We start from the raw sequence: 23,375 nt of genomic DNA, 5'->3' as shown, positions 1-23,375 counted from the left end.
GCAGCTTATAGGGACATATAGGAACAGGGATGGCAGCTTATGGGGACATATAGGAACAGGGATGGCACCCTATGGGGCCATATAGGAACAGGGATGGCAGCTTATGGGGACATATAGGAACAGGGATGGCAGCTTATGGGGACATATAGGAACAGGGATGGCAGCTTATGGGGACATATAGGAACAGGGATGGCAGCTTATGGGGACATATAGGAACAGGGATGGCAGCTTATATGGACATATAGGAACAGGGATGGCAGCTTATGGGGACATATAGGAACAGGGATGGCAGCTTATGGGGACATATAGGAACAGGGATGGCAGCTTATGGGGACATATAGGAACAGGGATGGCACCATAGGGACATATAGGAACAGGGATGGCAGCTTATAGGGCCATATAGGAACAGGGATGGCAGCTTATGGGGACATATAGGAACAGGGATGGCAGCTTATGGGGACATATAGGAACAGGGATGGCAGCTTATAGGGATATATATGAACAGGGATGGCAGCTTATAGGGACATATAGGAACAGGGATGGCAGCTTATGGGGACATATAGGAACAGGGATGGCAGCTTATAGGGACATATAGGGACAGGGATGGCAGCTTATAGGGACATTAAGGGACAGGGATGGCAGCTTATAGGGACATATAGGAACAGGGATGGCAGCTTATGGGGACATATAGGGACAGGGATGGCAGCTTATAGGGACATATAGGAACAGGGATGGCAGCTTATGGGGACATATAGGAACAGGGATGGCACCCTATGGGGCCATATAGGAACAGGGATGGCAGCTTATGGGGACATATAGGAACAGGGATGGCAGCTTATGGGGACATATAGGAACAGGGATGGCAGCTTATGGGGACATATAGGAACAGGGATGGCAGCTTATGGGGACATATAGGAACAGGGATGGCAGCTTATATGGACATATAGGAACAGGGATGGCAGCTTATGGGGACATATAGGAACAGGGATGGCAGCTTATGGGGACATATAGGAACAGGGATGGCAGCTTATGGGGACATATAGGAACAGGGATGGCACCATAGGGACATATAGGAACAGGGATGGCAGCTTATAGGGACATATAGGAACAGGGATGGCAGCTTATAGGGCCATATAGGAACAGGGATGGCAGCTTATGGGGACATATAGGAACAGGGATGGCAGCTTATGGGGACATATAGGAACAGGGATGGCAGCTTATAGGGCCATATAGGAACAGGGATGGCAGCTTATGGGGCCATATAGGAACAGGGATGGCACCATAGGGACATATAGGAACAGGGATGGCACCATAGGGACATATAGGAACAGGGATGGCAGCTTATGGGGACATATAGGAACAGGGATGGCAGCTTATGGGGACATATAGGAGCAGGGATGGCAGCTTATAGGGACATATAGGAACAGGGACGGCAGCTTATAGGGACATATAGGAACAGGGATGGCAGCTTATGGGGCCATATAGGAACAGGGATGGCACCATAGGGCCATATAGGAACAGGGATGGCACCATAGGGACATATAGGAACAGGGATGGCAGCTTATGGGGACATATAGGAACAGGGATGGCAGCTTATGGGGACATATAGGGACAGGGATGGCAGCTTATGGGGACATATAGGAACAGGGATGGCAGCTTATGGGGACATATAGGAACAGGGATGGCAGCTTATAGGGACATATAGGAACAGGGATGGCAGCTTATGGGGACATATAGGAACAGGGATGGCAGCTTATAGGGACATATAGGAACAGGGATGGCAGCTTATAGGGACATATAGGAACAGGGATGGCAGCTTATGGGGACATATAGGAACAGGGATGGCACCATAGGGACATATAGGAACAGGGATGGCAGCTTATAGGGACATATAGGAACAGGGATGGCAGCTTATAGGGCCATTAAGGTCCAGGGATGGCCCCATAGCAGACACAGGGGCACCCCATGTCCCCATAGGGGGGTTGGGGGGTTGGGGGGGGGTTGGGCTGTGCCCAGTGTCCCCCCCCCCCCCCGTGTCCCGGTGTGTCACATCCCGCTGTGAATCACTGGGGGGGGAGGAAGGAAACAACGGGGGGGGGAAGGAGGGGGGGGGGGGGGCTTTGAGGGGGGGTCAGTACATGGGAAGGGAGAGGAGCGACCCCGACTGGGCAGGGACAGCCCTATAGTGGGCAGGGGTCCCCCTGTACAGGGCAGGGACCCCCATAATGGGCAGGGACCCCCATACTGGGCAGGGACCCCCCATACTGGGAAGGGACCCCCCTATACTGGACAGGGACCCCCATAATAGGCAGGGTCCCCCCATACTGGGCAGGGACCCCCCCTATACTGGGCAGGGGTCCCCCATACTGGGAAGGGACCCCCCTATACTGGACATGGACCCCCATAATAGGCAGGGTCCCCCCATACTGGGCAGGTAACCCCCCTATACTGGGCAGGGGTCCCCCATACTGGGCAGGGACCCCCCCTTAATGGGCAGGGACCCCCCTATACTGAGAAGGGACCCCCATACTGGGCAGGTAACCCCCCTATATTGGGCAGGGGTCCCCCATACTGGGCAGGGACCCCCATACTGGGCACGGACCCCCCCTATACTGGGCAGGGACCCCCATACTGGGCAGGTAACCCCCCCTATACTGGGCAGGGGTCCCCCATACTGGGAAGGGACCCCCCATAATAGGCAGGGACCCCCATACTGAGCAGGGACCCCCTATATTGGGCAGGGACCCCCATACTGGGCAGGGACCCTCCCATACTGGGTAGGGACCCCCTATACTGGACAGGGATCCCCCCTATATTGGGCAGAGCCCCCCCATACTGGTCAGTGCCCCCATACTGGACAGGGATCCCCATACTGGGTAGGAACCCTCCCCCTATAGGGGACAGAGACCCCCATACTGGGCAGAGACCCCCCTATATTGGGCAGGAACACCCCTATATTGGGAAGGGACCCTCCATACTGGGCAGAGACCCCCATACTGGGCAGGGACCCCCATACTGGGCAGGGAACCCCTTATATTGGGCAGGGACCCCCATACTGGGAAGGGACACCCCTATACTGGGCAAGGACCCCCATAATAAGCAGGGACCCCCCCCCTATACTGGACAGGAAACCCCCATACTGGGCAAGAACACCCCTATACTGGGTAGGTAACCCCCCCCTATATTGGGCAGGGACCCCCTATACTTGGCAGAGACCCCCTATACTGGACAGGGACCCCCATAATAAGCAGGGACCCCCCCCCTATACTGGACAGGAAACCCCCATACTGGGCAAGAACACCCCTATACTGGGCAGGTAACCCCCCCATAATGGGCAGGGACCCCCCTATATTGGGCAGGGACCCCCTATACTGGGCAGGTAACCCCCCCATAATGGGCAGGGACCCCCATACTGGGCATGGATCCCCCTATACTGGGAAGGGACCCCCCCCATACTAAGCAGGGACCCCCATACTGGGCAGGGACCCCCCCCTGTATTGGGTAGTGCCCCCCCATACTGGGCAGGGACCCCCATAATAAGCAGGGACCCCCCCCTATATTGGGCAGAGACCCCCCATACTGGTCAGTGACCGCCCTATACTGGGCAGGGACCCTCCATACTGGTCAGTGCCCCCCATATTGGGCAGGGACCCCCCCCATACGGGGCAGGTACCCTCATACGGGGCATGGATCCCCCCCTACTGGGCAAGAACCCCCCTACTGGGCAGGGACCCCCTTATATTGGGCAGGGACCCCCATACTGGGCAGGGACCCCTCATACTGGGCAAGGACCCCCATACTGGGCAGTGCCCCCCCATAATGGGCAGGGACCCGCATACTGGGTAGGGACGCCCCCTATATTGGGCAGGGACCCCCATACTGGTCAGTGGCCCCCTATACTGGGCAGAGACCCCCATAGTGGGGAAGGACCCCCCCCCCATAATGGGCAGGGACCCCCTATACTGGGCAGGTAACCACCCCTATACTGGGCAGGGACCCCCATACTGGGTAGGGACCCCCCATAATGGGCAGGGACCCCCTATACTGGGCAGGTAACCACCCCTATACTGGGCAGTGCCCCCCCATACTGGGTAGGGACCCCCATACTGGGTAGGGACCCCCCATAGTGGGCAGAGACCCCCCCATACTGGGAAGTGCCCCCCCATAATGGGCAGGGACCCCCATACTGGGTAGGGACCCCCCATACTGGGCAGGGGTCCCCCATATTGAGCAGGGACCCCCATACTGGGCAGAGACCCCCCCCTATATTGGGCAGAGCCCCCCATACTGGGCAGAGACCCCCAAACTGGGTAGGGACCCCCCTATACTGGGCAGTGCCCCCCCATACTGGGTAGGGACCCCCATAGTGGGCAGAGCCCCCAATACTGGGCAGTGCACCCCCATATTGGGCAGGGACCCCCAAACTGGGCAGGGACCCCCCCTATACTGGGTAGGGACCCCCCCCTATACTTGGCAGAGACCCCCCCATACTGGGCAGTGCCCCCCCATACTGGGTAGGGACCCCTCATACTAAGCAGGGACCCCCCTATACTGGGTAGGGACCCCCCCTATATTGGGCAGAGCCCCCCATACTGGGCAGGGGTCCCCCATATTGAGCAGGGACCCCCATACTGGGCAGGGACCCCCCCTATACTGGGTAGGGACCCCCCTCTATACTTGGCAGAGACCCCCCATACTGGTCTGTGCCCCCCCATAATGGGCAGGGACCCCCTATACTGGGCAAGAACCCCCCCATACTGGGCAGAGACCCCCATACTGGGAAGTGCCCCCCCATACTGGGTAGGGACCCCCATATACTGGGTTGGGACCCCCATACTGGGCAGGGACCCCCCTAATAAGCAGGTAACCACCCCTATACTGGGCAGGGGTCCCATATACTGGGTAGGGACCCCCCTATAGGGGACAGAGACCCCCATACTGGTCTGTGCCCCCCCATACTGGGCAGTCCCCCCCACCCCCCCCATTACGTATTGGACCCCCCCCCCACCTTCCAACTTAGTCCTCCCACCACTCTATGGTCCACCACCCTATATCCTCCCACATCTCTATGGTCCTTCCGCAACTCTATGGTTCTTCCGCAAATCTATGGTCCTCCAGCAAATCTATGGTCCTCCAGCAACTCTATGGTCTATCCTGGCCCCTCCCCCTCCAGCCTCGCGCCCGTTTACGACATCTCCCTCCTCTCTTTACGACATCGGCGCTCGGCGCTCCCCGCGGTTGCCGGGGGCGCTTTACGGCCCGGCGATGGCGGAGGGCGAGCGGGCGGAGAGCGGCGACGGGCCCGGGCGGCCACCGAGCCCCGGGGGGCAACAACGGGCTGAGAACGAGGCCGAGGCCGAGGCACTAAAGACACGGGCCAACGAGTATTTCAAAGGTAAAGGGGGGCAGATAGGGAGCCATGGGGGGATATGGGATATGGGGGGTGCCAAATAGTGAGCCATGGGGGGGATATGGGATATGGGGGGTGCCAGATAGTGAGCTATGGGGGGATATGGGGGAATGGGGGGTGCCAGATAGTGAGCCATGGGGGGATATGGGATATGGGGGGTGCCAAATAGTGAGCCATAGGGGGATATGGGATATGGGGGGTGCCAAATAGTGAGCCATAGGAGGATATAGGGGAATGGGGGGTGCCAGATAGTGAGCCATGGGGGGATATGGGATATGAGGGGTGCCAGATAGTGAGCCATGGGGGGATATGGGGGGTGCCAGATAGTGAGCCATGGGGGGATATGGGATATGGGGGGTGCCAAATAGTGAGCAATGGGGGATATGGATGCCAGATAGTGAGCCATAGGGGGGACATGGGGAATGGGGGGTGCCAAATAGTGAGCCATGGGGGGGGATATGGGATATGGGGGTGCCAAATAGTGAGCCATGGGGGGATATGGGATATGGGGGTGCCAAATAGTGAGCCATAGGGGGATATGGGATATGGGGGGTGCCAGATAGTGAGCCATAGGGGGGATATGGGATATGGGGGGTGCCAGATAGTGAGCCATTGGGGGATATGGGGGAATGGGGGGTGCCAAAAAGGGAGCCATAGGGGGATATGGGTGCCAGATAGTGAGCCCTGGGGGGATATGGGGGATGGGGGGTGCCAGATAGGGAGCCATGGAGGGATATGGGTGCCAGATAGTGAGCCATTGGGGGGGATATAGAGGAATGGGGTTGCCAGATAGGGAGCCATGGGGGGATATGGGGAATGGGGAGTGCCAGATAGTGAGCCATAGGGGGATATAGGGGGTGCCAGATAGTGAGCCATAGGGGGATATGGGGAATGGGGGTGCCAGATAGTGAGCCATGGGGGGATATGGGATATGAGGGGTGCCAGATAGTGAGCTATGGGGGGATATGGGATATGGGGGGTGCCAGATAGTGAGCTATGGGGGGATATGGGATATGGGGGGTGCCAGATAGTGAGCTATGGGGGGATATGGGATATGGGGGGTGCCAGATAGTGAGCTATGGGGGGATATGGGATATGAGGGGTGCCAGATAGTGAGCCATGGGGGGATATGGGATATGAGGGGTGCCAGATAGTGAGCTATAGGGGGATATGGGATATGGGGGGTGCCAGATAGTGAGCCATGGAAGGATATGGGGGAATGGGGGGTGCCAGATAGTGAGCCATGGGGGGATATGGGATATGGGGGGTGCCAGATAGTGAGCCTTAGGGGGATATGGGGGAATGGGGGGTGCCAAATAGTGAGCCATGGGGGGATATGGGATATGGGGGGTGCCAGATAGTGAGCCATGGGGGGATATGGGATATGGGGGGTGCCAAATAGTGAGCCATGGGGGCATATGGGATATGGGGGGTGCCAGATAGTGAGCCATGGGGGGATATGGGGGAATGGGGGGTGCCAAATAGTGAGCCATAGGGGGATATGGGATATGGGGGGTGCCAAATAGTGAGCCATGGGGGGATATGGGTGCCAGATAGTGATCCATAGGGGGGATATGGGGGAATGGGGGGTGCCAAATAGTGAGCCATAGGGGGATATGGGATATGGGGGGTGCCAAATAGTGAGCCATATGGGGATATGGGGGAATGGGGGTTGCCAGATAGGGAGCCATGGGGGGATATGGGGGATGGGGGGTGCCAAATAGTGAGCCATAGGGGGGATATGGGGGAATGGGGGTTGCCAGATAGTGAGCTATAGGGGGATATGGGGTAATGGGGGTGCCAGATAGTGAGCCATAGGGGAATGGGGGGTGCCAGATGGGGAGCTATGGGGGGATATGGGGAATGGGGGGTGCCAGATAGTGAGCCATAGGGGGATATGGGGGAATGGGGGTTGCCAGATAGGGAGCCATGGGGGGATATGGGGGATGGGGGGTGCCAAATAGTGAGCCATAGGGGGGATATGGGGGAATGGGGGGTGCCAGAAAGTGAGCCATAGGGGGGATATGGGGGATGGGGGGTGCCAGATAGAGAGCCATAGGGGGATATCGGGGAATGGGGGTTGCCAGATAGTGAGCCATATGGGTATATGGGGGAATGGGGGGTGCCAGAAAGTGAGCCATAGGGGGATATGGGGGAATGGGGGGTGCCAGATTGTGAGCCGTAGGGGAATTGGGGGTGCCAGATGGGGAGCCATGGGGGGATATGGGGAATGGGGGGTGCCAGATAGTGAGACATAGGGGGATATGGGGGAATGGGGGTTGCCAGATAGGGAGCCATTGGGGGATATGGGGGAATGGGGGGTGCCAAATAGTGAGCAAAGGGGGATATGGGATATGGGGGTGCCAAATAGTGAGCCATAGGAGGATATGGGATATGGGGGGTGCCAGATAGTGAGCCATTGGGGGATATTGGGGAATGGGGGGTGCCAAATAGGGAGCCATAGGGGGATATGGGTGCCAGATAGTGAGCCATAGAGGGATATGGGGTGTGCCAGATAGTGAGTCATGGGGGGATATGGGATATGGGGGGTGCCAGATAGTGAGCCATGGGGGGAATGGGGGGTGCCAAAAAGGGAGCCAATGGGGGATATGGGTGCCAGATAGTGAGCCATAGAGGGATATGGGGGATGGGGTGTGCCAGATAGTGAGCTATGGGGGAATATGGGGGAATGGGGGGTGCCAGATAGTGAGCCATGGGGGGATATGGGGGAATGGGGGGTGCCAGATAGGGAGCCATGGGGGGATATGGGGGAATGGGTGCCAGATAGTGAGCCATGGGGGGATATGGGAGAATGGGTGGTGCCAGATAGTGAGCCATAGGGGGATATGGGTACCAGATAGTGAGCCATGGGTGATATGGGGGGTGCCAGATAGTGAGTCATAGGGGGATATGGGGGAATGGGGGGTGCCAAATAGGGAGCCATAGGGGGATATGGGTGCCAGATAGTGAGCCATAGAGGGATATGGGGGAATGGGGGGTGCCAGATAGTGAGCCATAGTGGGATATGGGGGGTGCCAGATAGTGAGCCATGGGGGGATATGGGGAATGGGGGGTGCCAAATAGGGAGCTATTGGGGGATATGGGGGAATGGGGGTTGCCAGATAGTGAGCCATGGGGGGTATATGGGGGAATGGGGGGTGCCAGAAAGTGAGCCATGGGGGGATATGGGGGAATGGGGGGGTGCCAGATTGTGAGCCATTGGGGATATGGGTGCCAGATAGTGAGCCATAGGGGGATATGGGGTAATGGGGGTGCCCGATAGTGAGCCATAGGGGAATGGGGGATGCCAGATGGGGAGCCATGGGGGGATATGGGGAATGGGGGGTGCCAGATAGTGAGCCATAGGGGGATATGGGGGAATGGGGGGTGCCAGATTGTGAGCCATCGGGGGATATGGGGGATGGGGGGTGCCAGATAGTGAGCCATAGGAGGATATGGGGGGTGCCAGATAGTGAGCCATAGGGTGATATGGGGGGTGCCAGATAGTGAGTCATGGGGGGATGGGGGGAATGGGGGGTGCCAGATAGTGAGCCATGAGGAGATATGGGGGGTGCCAGATAGGGAGCCCCAGACCCCCCACCGCTGATTCCCCCCCATTTCCCATAGGGAAGCAGTATGAGGAGTCCCCCCCAACACCCCCCATCCCCAACACCCCCCATCCCTAACGTCCCCCATCCCCAACACCCCCCATCCCTGACCCCCCCCATCACCCCATAACCCCCCATTTCCCATAGGGAAGCAGTACGAGGAGTCCCCCCCTCACCCCCCATCACCCCATAACCCCCCGTTTCCCATAGGGAAGCAGTACGAGGAGTCCCCCCATCACCCCATAACCCCGTTTCCCATAGGGAAGCAGTACAAGGACCCCCCCCCTCACCCCATAACCCCCCATTTCCCATAGGGAAGCAGTACGAGGACTCCCCCCATCACCCCCCCTCACCCCATAACCCCGTTTCCCATAGGGAAGCAGTACGAGGAGTCCCCCCATCACCCCCCATCACCCCATAACCCCGTTTCCCATAGGGAAGCAGTACGAGGAGTCCCCCCATCACCCCATAACCCCGTTTCCCATAGGGAAGCAGTACAAGGAGCCCCCCCATCACCCCCCATCACCCCATAACCCCGTTTCCCATAGGGAAGCAGTACAAGGAGTCCCCCCATCACCCCATAACCCCGTTTCCCATAGGGAAGCAATATGAGGACCCCCCCCCTCACCCCATAACCCCGTTTCCCATAGGGAAGCAGTACGAGGAGTCCCCCCCTCACCCCATAACCCCCCGTTTCCCATAGGGAAGCAGTACGAGGAGCCCCCCCATCACCCCATAACCCCCCATTTCCCATAGGGAAGTAGTACGAGGAGTCCCCCCCTCACCCCATAACCCCGTTTCCCATAGGGAAGCAGTACGAGGAGTCCCCCCCTCACCCCATAACCCCGTTTCCCATAGGGAAGCAGTACGAGGAGCCCCCCCATCACCCCATAACCCCGTTTCCCATAGGGAAGCAGTACGAGGAGTCCCCCCATCACCCCCCATCACCCCATAACCCCGTTTCCCATAGGGAAGCAGTACGAGGAGTCCCCCCCTCACCCCATAACCCCCCATTTCCCATAGGGAAGTAGTACGAGGAGTCCCCCCCTCACCCCATAACCCCGTTTCCCATAGGGAAGCAGTACGAGGAGTCCCCCCCTCACCCCATAACCCCGTTTCCCATAGGGAAGCAGTACGAGGAGCCCCCCCATCACCCCATAACCCCGTTTCCCATAGGGAAGCAGTACGAGGAGTCCCCCCCTCACCCCATAACCCCGTTTCCCATAGGGAAGCAGTACGAGGAGTCCCCCCATCACCCCATAACCCCCCATTTCCCATAGGGAAGCAGTACGAGGAGTCCCCCCCTCACCCCCCTCATCCCTAACACCCCCCATCCCAGAGCCCCCCCATCACCCCCAAACCCCCATCACCCCATAACCCCGTTTCCCATAGGGAAGCAGTACGAGGAGTCCCCCCCTCACCCCATAACCCCCCGTTTCCCATAGGGAAGCAGTACGAGGAGTCCCCCCCTCACCCTATAACCCCGTTTCCCATAGGGAAGCAGTACGAGGAGTCCCCCCATCACCCCATAACCCCGTTTCCCATAGGGAAGTAGTACGAGGAGTCCCCCCATCACCCCATAACCCCGTTTCCCATAGGGAAGCAGTACGAGGAGTCCCCCCCTCACCCCCCATCACCCCATAACCCCCCGTTTCCCATAGGGAAGCAGTACGAGGAGTCCCCCCCATCACCCCATAACCCCGTTTCCCATAGGGAAGCAGTACGAGGAGTCCCCCCATCACCCCATAACCCCGTTTCCCATAGGGAAGCAGTACAAGGAGTCCCCCCATCACCCCATAACCCCATTTCCCATAGGGAAGCAGTACGAGGAGTCCCCCCCTCACCCCATAACCCCGTTTCCCATAGGGAAGCAGTACGAGGAGTCCCCCCATCACCCCATAACCTCCCATTTCCCATAGGGAAGCAGTACGAGGAGTCCCCCCCTCACCCCCCATCACCCCATAACCCCATTTCCCATAGGGAAGCAGTACGAGGAGCCCCCCCATCACCCCATAACCCCCCGTTTCCCATAGGGAAGCAGTACGAGGAGTCCCCCCTTTACCCCCCATCACCCCATAACCCCGTTTCCCATAGGGAAGCAGTACGAGGAGTCCCCCCCATCACCCCATAACCCCCCATTTCCCATAGGGAAGCAGTACGAGGAGTCCCCCCCTCACCCCCCATCACCCCATAACCTCCCATTTCCCATAGGGAAGCAGTACGAGGAGTCCCCCCATCACCCCATAACCCCCCATTTCCCATAGGGAAGCAGTACGAGGAGTCCCCCCCTCACCCCCCATCACCCCATAACCTCCCATTTCCCATAGGGAAGCAGTACGAGGAGTCCCCCCATCACCCCATAACCCCCCATTTCCCATAGGGAAGCAGTACGAGGAGTCCCCCCCTCACCCCCCATCACCCCATAACCCCATTTCCCATAGGGAAGCAGTACGAGGAGTCCCCCCATCACCCCATAACCCCCCGTTTCCCATAGGGAAGCAGTACGAGGAGTCCCCCCCTCACCCCCCATCACCCCATAACCCCCCGTTTCCCATAGGGAAGCAGTACGAGGAGTCCCCCCCTCACCCCATAACCCCGTTTCCCATAGGGAAGCAGTACGAGGAGTCCCCCCCTCACCCCCCATCACCCCATAACCCCCCGTTTCCCATAGGGAAGCAGTACGAGGAGGCGGTGGAGCTGTACAGCCGCGCCATCGAGCTGAACCCCAACAACGCCATCTATTATGGCAACCGCAGCCTGGCCTACCTGCGCACCGAGTGCTACGGATACGCGCTGGCCGACGCCACCAGGGCCATCGAGCTGGACAGCAAGTACATCAAAGGGTATTACAGGAGGGCGGCCAGCAACATGGCGCTGGGCAAGGCCAAGGCGGCGCTGAGGGACTACGAGACGGTGAGGGGGGGTCTTAAGGGGGTCTTATGGGGTCTTATGGGGGGTCTTAAGGGGGTCTTGGGGGGCTTATTTGGGGCTATGGGGGACTAAAAGGGGATGGACAGCGAGTACATCAAGGGCTATTATAGGAGGGCGGCCAGCAACATGGCACTGGGCAAGGCCAAGGCGGCGCTAAGGGACTACGAGACGGTGAGGGGGGGGCTTATGGGGGTCTTGGGGGGCTTAAAGGGGATGGGGGGCTATGGGGGGTCTAGAAGGGGGTGGACAGTGAGTACATCAAGGGATACTATAGGAGGGCGGCCAGCAACATGGCACTGGGCAAGGCCAAGGCTGCACTAAGGGACTACGAGATGGTGAGGGGGGGGCTTAAGGGGGGATTAAAAGGGGATAGGGGTGGCCATGGGGGGCTATGGGGGGCCTAGAACATCAAGGGATGCTGTAGGAGGGCAGCCAGCAACATGGCGCTGGGCAAGGCCAAGGCGGCGCTGAGGGACTACGAGACGGTGAGGGGGGGGCTTAAGGGGGGTCTTGGGGGGTTATATGGGGATGGGGGAGGCCATGGGGGGCTATGGGGGTAATAGAACATCAAGGGCTATTACAAGAGGGCGGCCAGAAACATGGCACTGGGCAAGGCCAAGGCTGCGCTGAGGGACTATGAGACGGTGAGGGGGGTCTTAGGGGAGGGTGGGGGGCTTAAAGGGGATGGGGGTGGCCATGGGGCTATGGGGGGCCTAGAACATCAAGGGGTGTTATAGGAGGGCAGCCAGCAACATGGCAATGGGGAAGGTGAAGGCTGCACTAAGAGACTACGAGACGGTGAGGGGGGGTCTTATGGGGGTCTTAAGGGGGGATTAAAAGGGGGTGGGGGTGGCCATGGGGGGCTATGGGACTATGGGGGGTCTAAAAGGAGATGGACATCAAGGGGAGTTATAGGAGGGCGGCCAGCAACATGGTGCTGGGCAAGGTCAAGGCTGCGCTGAGAGACTACGAGACGGTGAGGGGGGGTCTTATGGGGGTCTTAAGGGGGGTTATTTGGGGGGGTGGGGGGCTAAAAGGGGATGGACATCAAGTATATCAAGGGGTGTTATAGGAGGGCGGCCAGCAACATGGCGCTGGGCAAGGCCAAGGCGGCGCTGAGGGACTATGAGACGGTGAGGGGGGGGCTTAAGGGGGTCTTGGGGGGCTTAAAGGGGATGGGGGGCTATGGGGGGTCTAGAAGGGGATGGACATCAAGGGGTCTTATAGGAGGGTGGCCAGCAACATGGCGCTGGGCAAGGTCAAGGTGGCGCTGAGGGACTATGAGACGGTGAGGGGGGGTCTTAAGGGGGTCTTATGGGGGGTTATTTGGGGCTATGGGGGGCTATGGGGGTAATAGAAGGGGATGGACAGCAAGTACATCAAGGGATACTATAGGAGGGTGGGCAGCAACATGGCGCTGGGCAAGGCCAATGCGGCGCTGAGGGACTACGAGACGGTGAGGGGGGGTCTTATGGGGGTCTTAAGGGGGGATTAAAAGGGGGTGGGGGTGGCCATGGGGGGTTGTGGGGCTATGGGGGGTCTAAAAGGAGATGGACATCAAGGGGTGTTATAGGAGGGCAGCCAGCAACATGGCACTGGGCAAGGCCAAGGCTGCGCTGAGAGACTACGAGACGGTGAGGGGGGGGCTTATGGGGGTCTTAAGGGGGGTTGGGGGTCTAGAAGGGGATGGACATCAAGTACATCAAGGGGTATTACAGGAGGGTGGCCAGCAACATGGCACTGGGCAAGGCCAAGGCGGCGCTAAGGGACTATGAGACGGTGAGGGGGGGTCTTATGGGGGTCTTGGGGGGCTTAAAGGGGAGGCCATGGGGGGCTATGGGGCTATGGGGGGTCTAGAACATCAAGGGATGCTATAGGAGGGCGGCCAGCAACATGGCGCTGGGCAAGGCCAAGGCGGCGCTAAGGGACTATGAGACGGTGAGGGGGGGGCTTAGGGGGGTCTTATAGGGGATGGGGGGCTATGGGGGGCTATGGGGGTAATGGAACATCAAGGGGTATTATAGGAGGGCGGCCAGCAACATGGCGCTGGGCAAGGCCAAGGCTGCACTAAGGGACTATGAGATGGTGAGGGGGGGGCTTAAGGGTGGGTGGGGGGCTTAAAGGGGAGGCCGTGTGGGTCTATGGGGCTATGGGGGGTCTAGAAGGGGCTGGACATCAAGGGGTATTACAGGAGGGCGGCCAGCAACATGGCGCTGGGCAAGGCCAAGGCGGCGCTAAGGGACTATGAGACGGTGAGGGGGGGTCTTAGGGGGGTCTTGGGGGGGTTATTTGGGGGTTGGGGGGTCTAGAAGGGGATGGGCATCAAGTACATCAAGGGGTGTTATAGGAGTGTGGGCAGCAACATGGCAATGGGGAAGGCCAAGGCGGCGCTGAGGGACTATGAGACGGTGAGGGGGGGTCTTAGGGGGGGATTAAGGGGGATTATTTGGGGCTATGGGGGGCTATGGGGGTAATAGAAGGGGATGGACAGCAAGTACATCAAGGGATACTATAGGAGGGTGGGCCAGCAACATGGCGCTGGGCAAGGCCAAGGCGGCGCTGAGGGACTACGAGACGGTGAGGGGGGGGCTTAGGGGGGTCTTATAGGGGATGGGGGGCTATGGGGGGCTATGGGGGTAATAGAACATCAAGGGGTGTTATAGGAGGGCGGCCAGCAACATGGCAATGGGCAAGGTCAAGGCTGCACTAAGGGGGTATGAGATGGTGAGGGGGGGTCTTAGGGGGGTCTTATGGGGGGTAATAAAGGGGGTTGGGGGTCTAGAAGGGGATGGACAGCAAGTACATCACGGGGTATTACAGGAGGGCGGCCAGCAACATGGCGCTGGGCAAGGTCAAGGCGGCGCTGAGGGACTACGAGACGGTGAGGGGGGGTCTTATAGGGGATAGGGGGCTATGGGAGGCTATGGGGGTAATAGAAGGGGATGGACATTGAGTACATCAAGGGATACCATAGGAGGGCAGCCAGCAACATGGCGCTGGGCAAGGTCAAGGCGACACTAAGGGACTATGAGACAGTGAGGGGGGGGCTTAGGGGGGTTATATGGGGATGGGGGTGGCCATGGGGCGCTATGGGGGGTCTAGAACATCAAGGGATGCTATAGGAAGGTGGGCAGCAACATGGCGCTGGGCAAGGCCAAGGCGGCGCTGAGGGACTATGAGATGGTGAGGGGGGGTCTTAGGGGGGTCTTAGGGGGGGTAATAAGGGGGGTTGGGGGGCTAAAAGGGGATGGGCATTGAGTACATCAAGGGGTATTATAGGAGGGTGGGCAGCAACATGGTGCTGGGCAAGGTCAAGGCGGCGCTGAGGGACTATGAGACGGTGAGGGGGGGGCTTAAGGGGGTCTTATGGGGGGTTATTTGGGGCTATGGGGGGCTATGGGGGGTCTAGAAGGGGATGGACATCAAGGGGTCTTATAGGAGGGTGGCCAGCAACATGGCGCTGGGCAAGGCCAAGGTGGCGCTGAGGGACTATGAGACGGTGAGGGGGGGGCTTAGGGGGGTCTTATAGGGGATGGGGGGCTATGGGGGTAATGGAACATCAAGGGGTATTATAGGAGAGCAGCCAGCAACATGGCGCTGGGCAAGGCCAAGGCGGCGCTGAGGGACTATGAGACGGTGAGGGGGGGTCTTAAGGGGGGTCTTAGGGGGCTAAAAGGGGATGGGGGTGGCCATGGGGGGCTATGGGGGGTCTAGAACATCAAGGGATGCTATAGGAGGTTGGTCAGCAACATGGCGCTGGGCAAGATCAAGGCGGCGCTGAGGGACTACGAGACGGTGAGGGGGGGTCTTATGGGGGTCTTAAGGGGGGTTATTTGGGGGGGTGGGGGTCTAGAAGGGGATGGACAGCGAGTACATCAAAGGATACTATAGGAGGGCGGCCAGCAACATGGCGCTGGGCAAGGCCAAGGCGGCGCTGAGGGACTACGAGATGGTGAGGGGGGGCTTATGGGGGTCTTATGGGGGGTAATAAGGGGGGTTGGGGGGCTAAAAGGGGATGGACAGCGAGTACATCAAGGGGTATCATGGGAGGGTGGGCAGCAACATGGCGCTGGGCAAGGCCAAGGCGGCGCTGAGGGACTATGAGACGGTGAGGGGGGGGCTTAGGGGGGTCTTATGGGGGGTAATAAAGGGGGTTGGGGGTCTAGAAGGGGATGGACAGTGAGTACATCAAGGGGTATTATGGGAGGGTGGGCAGCAACATGGCGCTGGGCAAGGTCAAGGCGGCGCTGAGGGACTACGAGATGGTGAGGGGGGGTCTTAGGGGGGTCTTATGGGGGTCTTAAGGGGGGTAATAAAGGGGGTTGGGGGTCTAGAAGGGGATGGACATCAAGGGCTATTACAGGAGGGCAGCCAGCAACATGGCGCTGGGCAAGGTCAAGGCTGCGCTGAGGGACTACGAGACGGTGAGGGGGGGGCTTGGGGGGGGTTAAAAGGGGGTGGGGGAGGCCATGGGGGGCTATGGGGGTAATAGAAGGGGATGGACAGTGAGTACATCAAGGGGTATTATAGGTGGGCGGCCAGCAACATGGCGCTGGGCAAGGCCAAGGCGGCGCTGAGGGACTATGAGGCGGTGAGGGGGGGGCTTAGGGGGTCTTAGGGGGGTCTTGGGGGAGTTATTTGGGGTTGGGGTGTAATAGAAGGGGATGGACAGCAAGTACATCAAGGGATGCTATAGGAGGGCGGCCAGCAACATGGTGCTGGGCAAGGCCAAGGCGGCACTGAGGGACTACGAGACGGTGAGGGGGGGTCTTATAGGGGGGATTAAAAGGGGGTGGGGGGCTATGGGGGGCCTAGAACATCAAGGGATGCTATAGGAGGGCAGCCAGCAACATGGCGCTGGGCAAGGTCAAGGCGGCGCTGAGGGACTACGAGACGGTGAGGGGGGGGCTTAGGGGGGTCTTGGGGGGTTATTTGGGAGGGTGGGGGTCTAGAAGGGGATGGACAGCAAGGGGGTATTACAGGAGGGCAGCCAGCAACATGGCGCTGGGCAAGGTCAAGGCTGCACTAAGGGACTACGAGACGGTGAGGGGGGGTCTTGGGGGGGTCTTGGGGGGCTTAAAGGGGGTGGGGGGCTATGGGGGCTATGGGGGGCCTAGAACATCAAGGGGTGTTATAGGAGGGCGGCCAGCAACATGGCAATGGGCAAGGTGAAGGCTGCACTAAGAGACTACGAGACGATGAGGGGGGGTCTTATGGGGGTCTTAAGGGGGGATTAAAAGGGGGTGGGGGTGGCCATGGGGGGCTATGGGGCTATGGGGGGTCTAAAAGGAGATGGACATCAAGGGGTGTTATAGGAGGGCGGCCAGCAACATGGTGCTGGGCAAGGCCAAGGCGGCGCTGAGGGACTATGAGACGGTGAGGGGGGGTCTTAGGGGGGTCTTGGGGGGTTATATGGGGATGGGGGTGGCCATGGGGGGCTATGGGGGGCCTAGAACATCAAGGGATGCTATAGGAAGGTGGGCAGCAACATGGCGCTGGGCAAGGTCAAGGCGGCGCTGAGGGACTATGAGACGGTGAGGGGGGGTCTTGGGGGGCTTAAAGGGGATGGGGGGCAATGGGGGGCTATGGGGGTAATAGAAGGGGATGGACATCAAGGGGTATTATAGGAGGGTGACCAGCAACATGGCGCTGGGCAAGGCCAAGGCTGCACTAAGGGACTATGAGATGGTGAGGGGGGGTCTTAAGGGGGGGGTGGGGGGCTTAAAGGGGTGGCCATGTGGGGCTATGGGGGGCCTAGAACATCAAGGGATGCTATAGGAGGTTGGTCAGCAACATGGCGCTGGGCAAGGTCAAGGTGGCACTAAGGGACTATGAGACGGTGAGGGGGGGTCTTAGGGGGGGGCTAAAAGGGGCTGTGACCCACAGATGTGTGGGGTGGGGTCTGGGGGCGTCCATAAATGCGGCCCTAAAAGGGGCTGGGGGCGTCGCTGTCATTGTGTGCTGTGGGGTGTCAGCAGTGGGTGCTGCTGGTGGCCTCAACCCACCACCACTGTAACCCCATAGAAACCCCCAATCATTGGGGTTGGATGGACCCAAAGACCCCCCAAATCCCCCCAAAACAAGCCCCATAGCCCCCCAAAATCACCCCCAAATAACCCCCAGACCCCTTTTATAACCCCCCTGCCCCTGTCCCAGGTGCTGAAGGTGAGGCCCAGTGATAAGGAGTGCAATAAAATCAAGTACCCCCATAATCCCCCCAAAACACCCCCCAGAGCCCCCATAAAACCCCAATACCCCCCATAACCCCCCAAAACAAACCCCATAGCCCCCCCAAACCCCCTAAAACACCCCCAGACCCCCTAAAATCCCCCAAAATACCCCTAATCCCCCCATAACCCCCAAAACAAACCCCATAGTGCCCAAAAAAAAACCCCCAGTATCCCCACAAACCCCCAAAACAAGCCCCATAGCCCCCCAAAATCACCCTCAAAACACCCCCAGACCCCCTAAAACCCCCCAAAATACCCCTAATCCCCCCATAACCCCCAAAACAAGCCCCATAGCCCCCCAAAAACACACCCTATCCCACCTTTATCCCCCCAAACAAACCCCATAGCCCCCCCAAACCCCTCAAAACACCCCCTAAAACCCCCTAAAACCCCCCAAAATCACCCGCAATCCCCCCATAACCCCCCAAATCAGCCCCCAGACCCCCCATAACCCCCCAAAACAAGCCCCATAGCCCCCCATAACCCCCCAAAACACCCCCAGACCCCCTAAAACCCCCAAAACAACCCCAATCCCCCATAACACCACAACACAAGCCCTATAGCCCCCCAAAATCACCCCCTATCCCCCCATAACCCCCCAAAACAAGCCCCATAGCCCCCCCAAACCCCTCAAAAGACCCCCTAAACACCCCCAGACCCCCCCAAATACCCCCAATCCCCTGAAAACCCCCCAAAACAAGCCCCATAGCCCCCCCAAAACACCCCCTATCCTCCCATAACACCCCAAAACAAGTCCTATAGCCCCCCAAAAACACCCCCAAAACACCCCCAGACCCCCTAAAACCCCCCCAAAACAGCCCCAATCCCCCCAAAACAAACCCCATAGCCCCCCCAGACCCCCTAAGACCCCCCAGAATCCCCCCAATCCCCCCATAACCCCCAAAACAAGCCCCATAGCCCCCCAAAAACACCCCCTATCCTCCCATAACACCCCAAAACAAGCCCCATAGCCCCCCAAACCCCTCAAAACACCCCCCAGACCCCCTAAAACCCCCCAAAATCACCCCCAATCCCCCCATAACCCCCCAAATCAGCCCCCAGACCCCCCATAACCCCCCAAAACAAGCCCCATAGCCCCCCATAACCCCCCAAAACACCCCCAGACCCCCTAAAACCCCCAAAACAACCCCAATCCCCCATAACACCACAACACAAGCCCTATAGCCCCCCAAAATCACCCCCTATCCCCCCATAACCCCCAAAACAAGCCCCATAGCCCCCCCAAACCCCTCAAAAGACCCCCTAAACACCCCCAGACCCCCCCAAATACCCCCAATCCCCTGAAAACCCCCCAAAACAAGCCCCATAGCCCCCCAAAAACACCCCCTATCCTCCCATAACCCCCCAAAACAAGTCCTATAGCCCCCCAAAAACACCCCCAAAACACCCCCAGACCCCCTAAAACCCCCCAAAACAACCCCAATCCCCCCAAAACAAACCCCATAGCCCCCCGAAACCCCCTAAAACCCCCCAGAATCCCCCCAATCCTTCCATACCCCCCAAAACAAGCCCCATAGCCCCCCCAAAACACCCCCAAAACACCCCCAGACCCCCTAAAACCCCCCAGAATTCCCCCAATCCCCCCATAACCCCCCAAAACAAGCCCCATAGTGCCCAAAAAAAACCCCCAGTATCCCCACAAACCCCCCAAACAAGCCCCATAGCCCCCCAAAATCACCCCCATCCCCCCCAGCCCCCTTTTTTAACCCCCTGCCCCTGTCCCAGGTGGTGAAGGTGAGGCCCAACGACAAGGACGCCAAGCTGAAGTACCAGGAGTGCAATAAGATCGTCAAGCACCCCAAAAACCTCTATAAACCCCCCAAATCAGCCCCCAGACCCCCCATAACCCCCCAAATCAAACCCCATAGCCCCCCCAAACCCCTTAAAACACCCCCAGACCCCCTAAAATCCCCCAAAACAACCCCAATCCCCCCAAAACAAACCCCATAGCCCCCCCAGACCCCCTAAAACCCCCCAGAATCCCCAAATCCCCCCAAAACAAGCCCTATAGCCCCCCCCAAAATCACCCCCAAAACACCCCCAGACCCCATTTTTAACCCCCCTGCCCCTGTCCCAGGTGGTGAAGGTGAGGCCCAACGACAAGGACGCCAAGCTGAAGTACCAGGAGTGCAATAAGATCGTCAAGCAGAAAGCCTTCGAGCGCGCCATCGCCAGCGACGAGCACAAGAGATCCGTCGTCGACTCCCTCGACATCGAGAGCATGAGTGAGGGAAGCCCCCTCCCCAAATAACACACACAGATGGGAGACCCCCAGCTTGTAACCTATGGGGTCTTTGGTTGAGGTTGGGGGTCTTCTGTGGGGGTTCTGGGAGGATTTAGGGGTCTTTGGTTGAGGTTGGGGGTCTTTGGTTGAGGTTGGGGGTCTTTGGTTGAGGTTGGGGGTCTTTTATGGGGGTTCTGGGAGGATTTAGGGGTCTTTATTGAGGTTGGGGGTCTTCTATGGGGGTTCTGGGAGGATTTAGGGGTCTTTATTGAGGTTGGGGGTCTTCTATGGGGGTTCTGGGAGGGCTTGGGGGTCTTTAGTTGAGGTTGGGGGTCTTCTATGGGGGTTCTGGGGGTGTTGGGGGTCTTTGGTTGAGGTTGGGGGTCTTCTATGGGGGTTCTGGGAGGATTTAGGGGTCTTTATTGAGGTTGGGGGTCTTCTATGGGGGTTCTGGGAGGGCTTGGGGGTCTTTAGTTGAGGTTGGGGGTCTTCTATGGGGGTTCTGGGTGGGCTTAGGGGTCTTTGGTTTAGGTTAGGGGGCTGAGGAGGGGGTGGGTAACCTCCAGTCTGGGTTCTATGTGGGGCTCTGGGGGGGTTGGGGGTCTTTGTTTGGGGTTGGGGGGCAGAGGAGGGGGTGGGTGACTCCCAGTATGGGTTCTGGGGAGGTTTGGAGGTCTTTGGTTGAGGTTGGGGGTCTTCTATGGGGGTTCTGGGAGGGTTTAGGGGTCTTTGGTTGAGGTTGGGGGTCTTCTATGGGGGTTCTGGGGGTGTTGGGGGTCTTTAGTTGAGGTTGGGGGTCTTCTATGGGGGTTCTGGGAGGGCTTGGGGGTCTTTAGTTGAGGTTGGGGGTCTTCTATGGGGGTTCTCGGGGTGTTGGGGGTCTTTGGTTGAGGTTGGGGGTCTTCTATGGGGGTTCTGGGTGGGCTTAGGGGTCTTTGGTTTAGGTTAGGGGGCTGAGGAAGGGGTGGGTAACCTCCAGTCTGGGTTCTATGTGGGGCTCTGGGGGGGTTGGGGGTCTTTGGTTGAGGTTGGGGGGCAGAGGAGGGGGTGGGTGACTCCCAGTATGGGTTCTGGGGAGGTTTGGAGGTCTTTAGTTGAGGTTGGGGGTCTTCTATGGGGGTTCTGGGGGTGTTGGGGGTCTTTAGTTGAGGTTGGGGGTCTTTTATGGGGGTTCTGGGAGGACTTGGGGGTCTTTGGTTGAGGTTGGGGGTCTCGTATGGGGGTTCTGGGGGTGTTGGGGGTCTTTGGTTGAGGTTGGAGGTCTTCTGTGGGGGTTCTAGGTGGGTTTGGGGTTCTTTAGTTGAGGTTGGGGGTCTTCTATGGGGGTTCTGGGAGGGCTTGGGGGTCTTTAGTTGAGGTTGGGGGTCTTCCATGGGGGTTCTGGGAGGGCTTGGGGGTCTTTAGTTGAGGTTGGGGGTCTTTTATGGGGGTTCTGGGAGGATTTAGGGGTCTTTATTGAGGTTGGGGGTCTTTTATGGGGGTTCTGGGAGGATTTAGGGGTCTTTGGTTTAGGTTAGGGGGCTGAGGAGGGGGTGGGTAACCTCCAGTCTGGGTTCTATGTGGGGCTCTGGGGGGGTTGGGGGTCTTTGTTTGGGGTTGGGGGGCAGAGGAGGGGGTGGGTGACTCCCAGTATGGGTTCTGGGGAGGTTTGGAGGTCTTTGGTTGAGGTTGGGGGTCTTCTATGGGGGTTCTGGGAGGACTTGGGGGTCTTTGGTTGAGGTTGGGGGTCTTCTATGGGGGTTCTGGGAGGGCTTGGGGGGTCTTTAGTTGAGGTTGGGGGTCTTCTATGGGGGTTCTGGGGGTGTTGGGGGTCTTTGGTTGAGGTTGGGGGTCTTCTATGGGGGTTCTGGGAGGACTTGGGGGTCTTTATTGAGGTTGGGGGTCTCGTATGGGGGTTCTAGATGGGTTTAGGGGTCTTTGGTTGAGGTTGGGGGCTGAGGAGGGGGTGGTTCTTGATGTCCCCATGATGTTCTTGATGTCCCCATGATGTTCTTGATGTCCCCATGAGGTTCTTGGTGTCCCCATGATGTTCTTGATGTCCCCATGGTGTTCTTGGTGTCCCCATGGTGTTCCTGGTGTCCCCATGAGTTTCTTGATAACCCCATGAGGTTCTTGATGACCCCATAAGGTTCTTGATGTTCCCATGGTGTTCTTGGTGTCTCCATAAGGTTCCTGATATCCCCATGGTGTTCTTGATGTTCCCATGATGTTCTTGATGTCCCCATGAGGTTCCTGGTGTCCCCATGATGTTCTTAGTGTCCCCATGGTGTTCCTGGCGTCCCCTTGGTGTTCCTGATGTTCCCATGGTGTTCTTGGTGTCCCCATAAGGTTGCTGATATCCCCATGGTTTTCTTGGTGTCCCCATAAGGTTCTTGATGTCCCCATGGTGTTCTTGATGTTCCCATGAGGTTATTGATATCCCGATGAGGTTCCTGATATCCACATGGTGTTCCTGGTGTCCCCTTGTGGTTCCTGGTGTCCCCTTGAGGTTCCTGGTGTCCCCATGTTGTTCTTGATGCGCCCATAAGGTTCTTGATGTCCCCATAAGGTTCCTGATATCCCCATGATGTTCCTGATGTCCCCATGAGGTTCTTGATGTCCCACTGATGTTCTTGATGTCCCCATGAGGTTCCTGGTGTCTCCATGAGGTTCTTGATGTCCCCATGAGGTTCCTGATATCCCCATGGTGTTCCTGATGTACCCAAAGGTTCCTGACATCCCCATGATGTTCTTGGTGTCCCAATGATGTTCTTGATGTCCCCATAAGGTTCCTGATATCCCCGTGGTGTTCCTGGTGTCCCCATGAGGTTCTTGATGTCCCCTTGGTGTTCTTGATGTTCCCATGGTGTTCCTGGTGTCCCCATGAGTTTCTTGATGACCCCATGAGGTTCTTGATGACCCCATAAGGTTCTTGATGTCCCTATGATATTCTAGATGTCCCCATGAGGTTA

General features: G+C 58.5%; 1 protein-coding gene across 14 annotated transcripts in view; it reads left to right on the top strand.

Annotated features, from left to right (window-relative positions):
* Positions 1-5,254: 5,254 nt before the first annotated feature.
* Positions 5,255-23,375, top strand: part of PPP5C (protein phosphatase 5 catalytic subunit) — a 48,900-nt gene continuing 30,779 nt past the window's right edge. For 3 of the 14 annotated variants that reach the window (XM_085534632.1, XM_085534633.1, XM_085534634.1), the window contains exons 1-3: positions 5,255-5,395; positions 11,690-11,931; positions 20,278-20,425. In XM_085534632.1, coding sequence (XP_085390758.1) covers positions 5,266-5,395; positions 11,690-11,931; positions 20,278-20,425 — 520 coding nt within the window. In that variant the 5' untranslated portion in view covers positions 5,255-5,265. Of the gene's footprint in view, positions 5,396-11,689; positions 11,932-12,374; positions 12,435-13,020; positions 13,083-14,141; positions 14,202-14,443; positions 14,527-16,008; positions 16,058-16,638; positions 16,707-16,768; positions 16,846-16,940; positions 16,993-17,274; positions 17,326-17,447; positions 17,484-17,779; positions 17,789-20,277; positions 20,426-23,375 lie in introns of those variants that run through there. The other 11 variants (XM_085534640.1, XM_085534642.1, XM_085534644.1 and 8 more) reach the window with 11 other exon arrangements.

The sequence above is a fragment of the Coturnix japonica genome, unplaced genomic scaffold (genome assembly GCF_054131305.1).
Source record: "Coturnix japonica strain WE unplaced genomic scaffold, WE-NBRP24 Scf089, whole genome shotgun sequence".
In the NCBI taxonomy this organism is placed as follows: Eukaryota; Metazoa; Chordata; class Aves; order Galliformes; family Phasianidae; genus Coturnix; species Coturnix japonica.
This window is presented reverse-complemented; position numbering and strand designations above follow the sequence as displayed.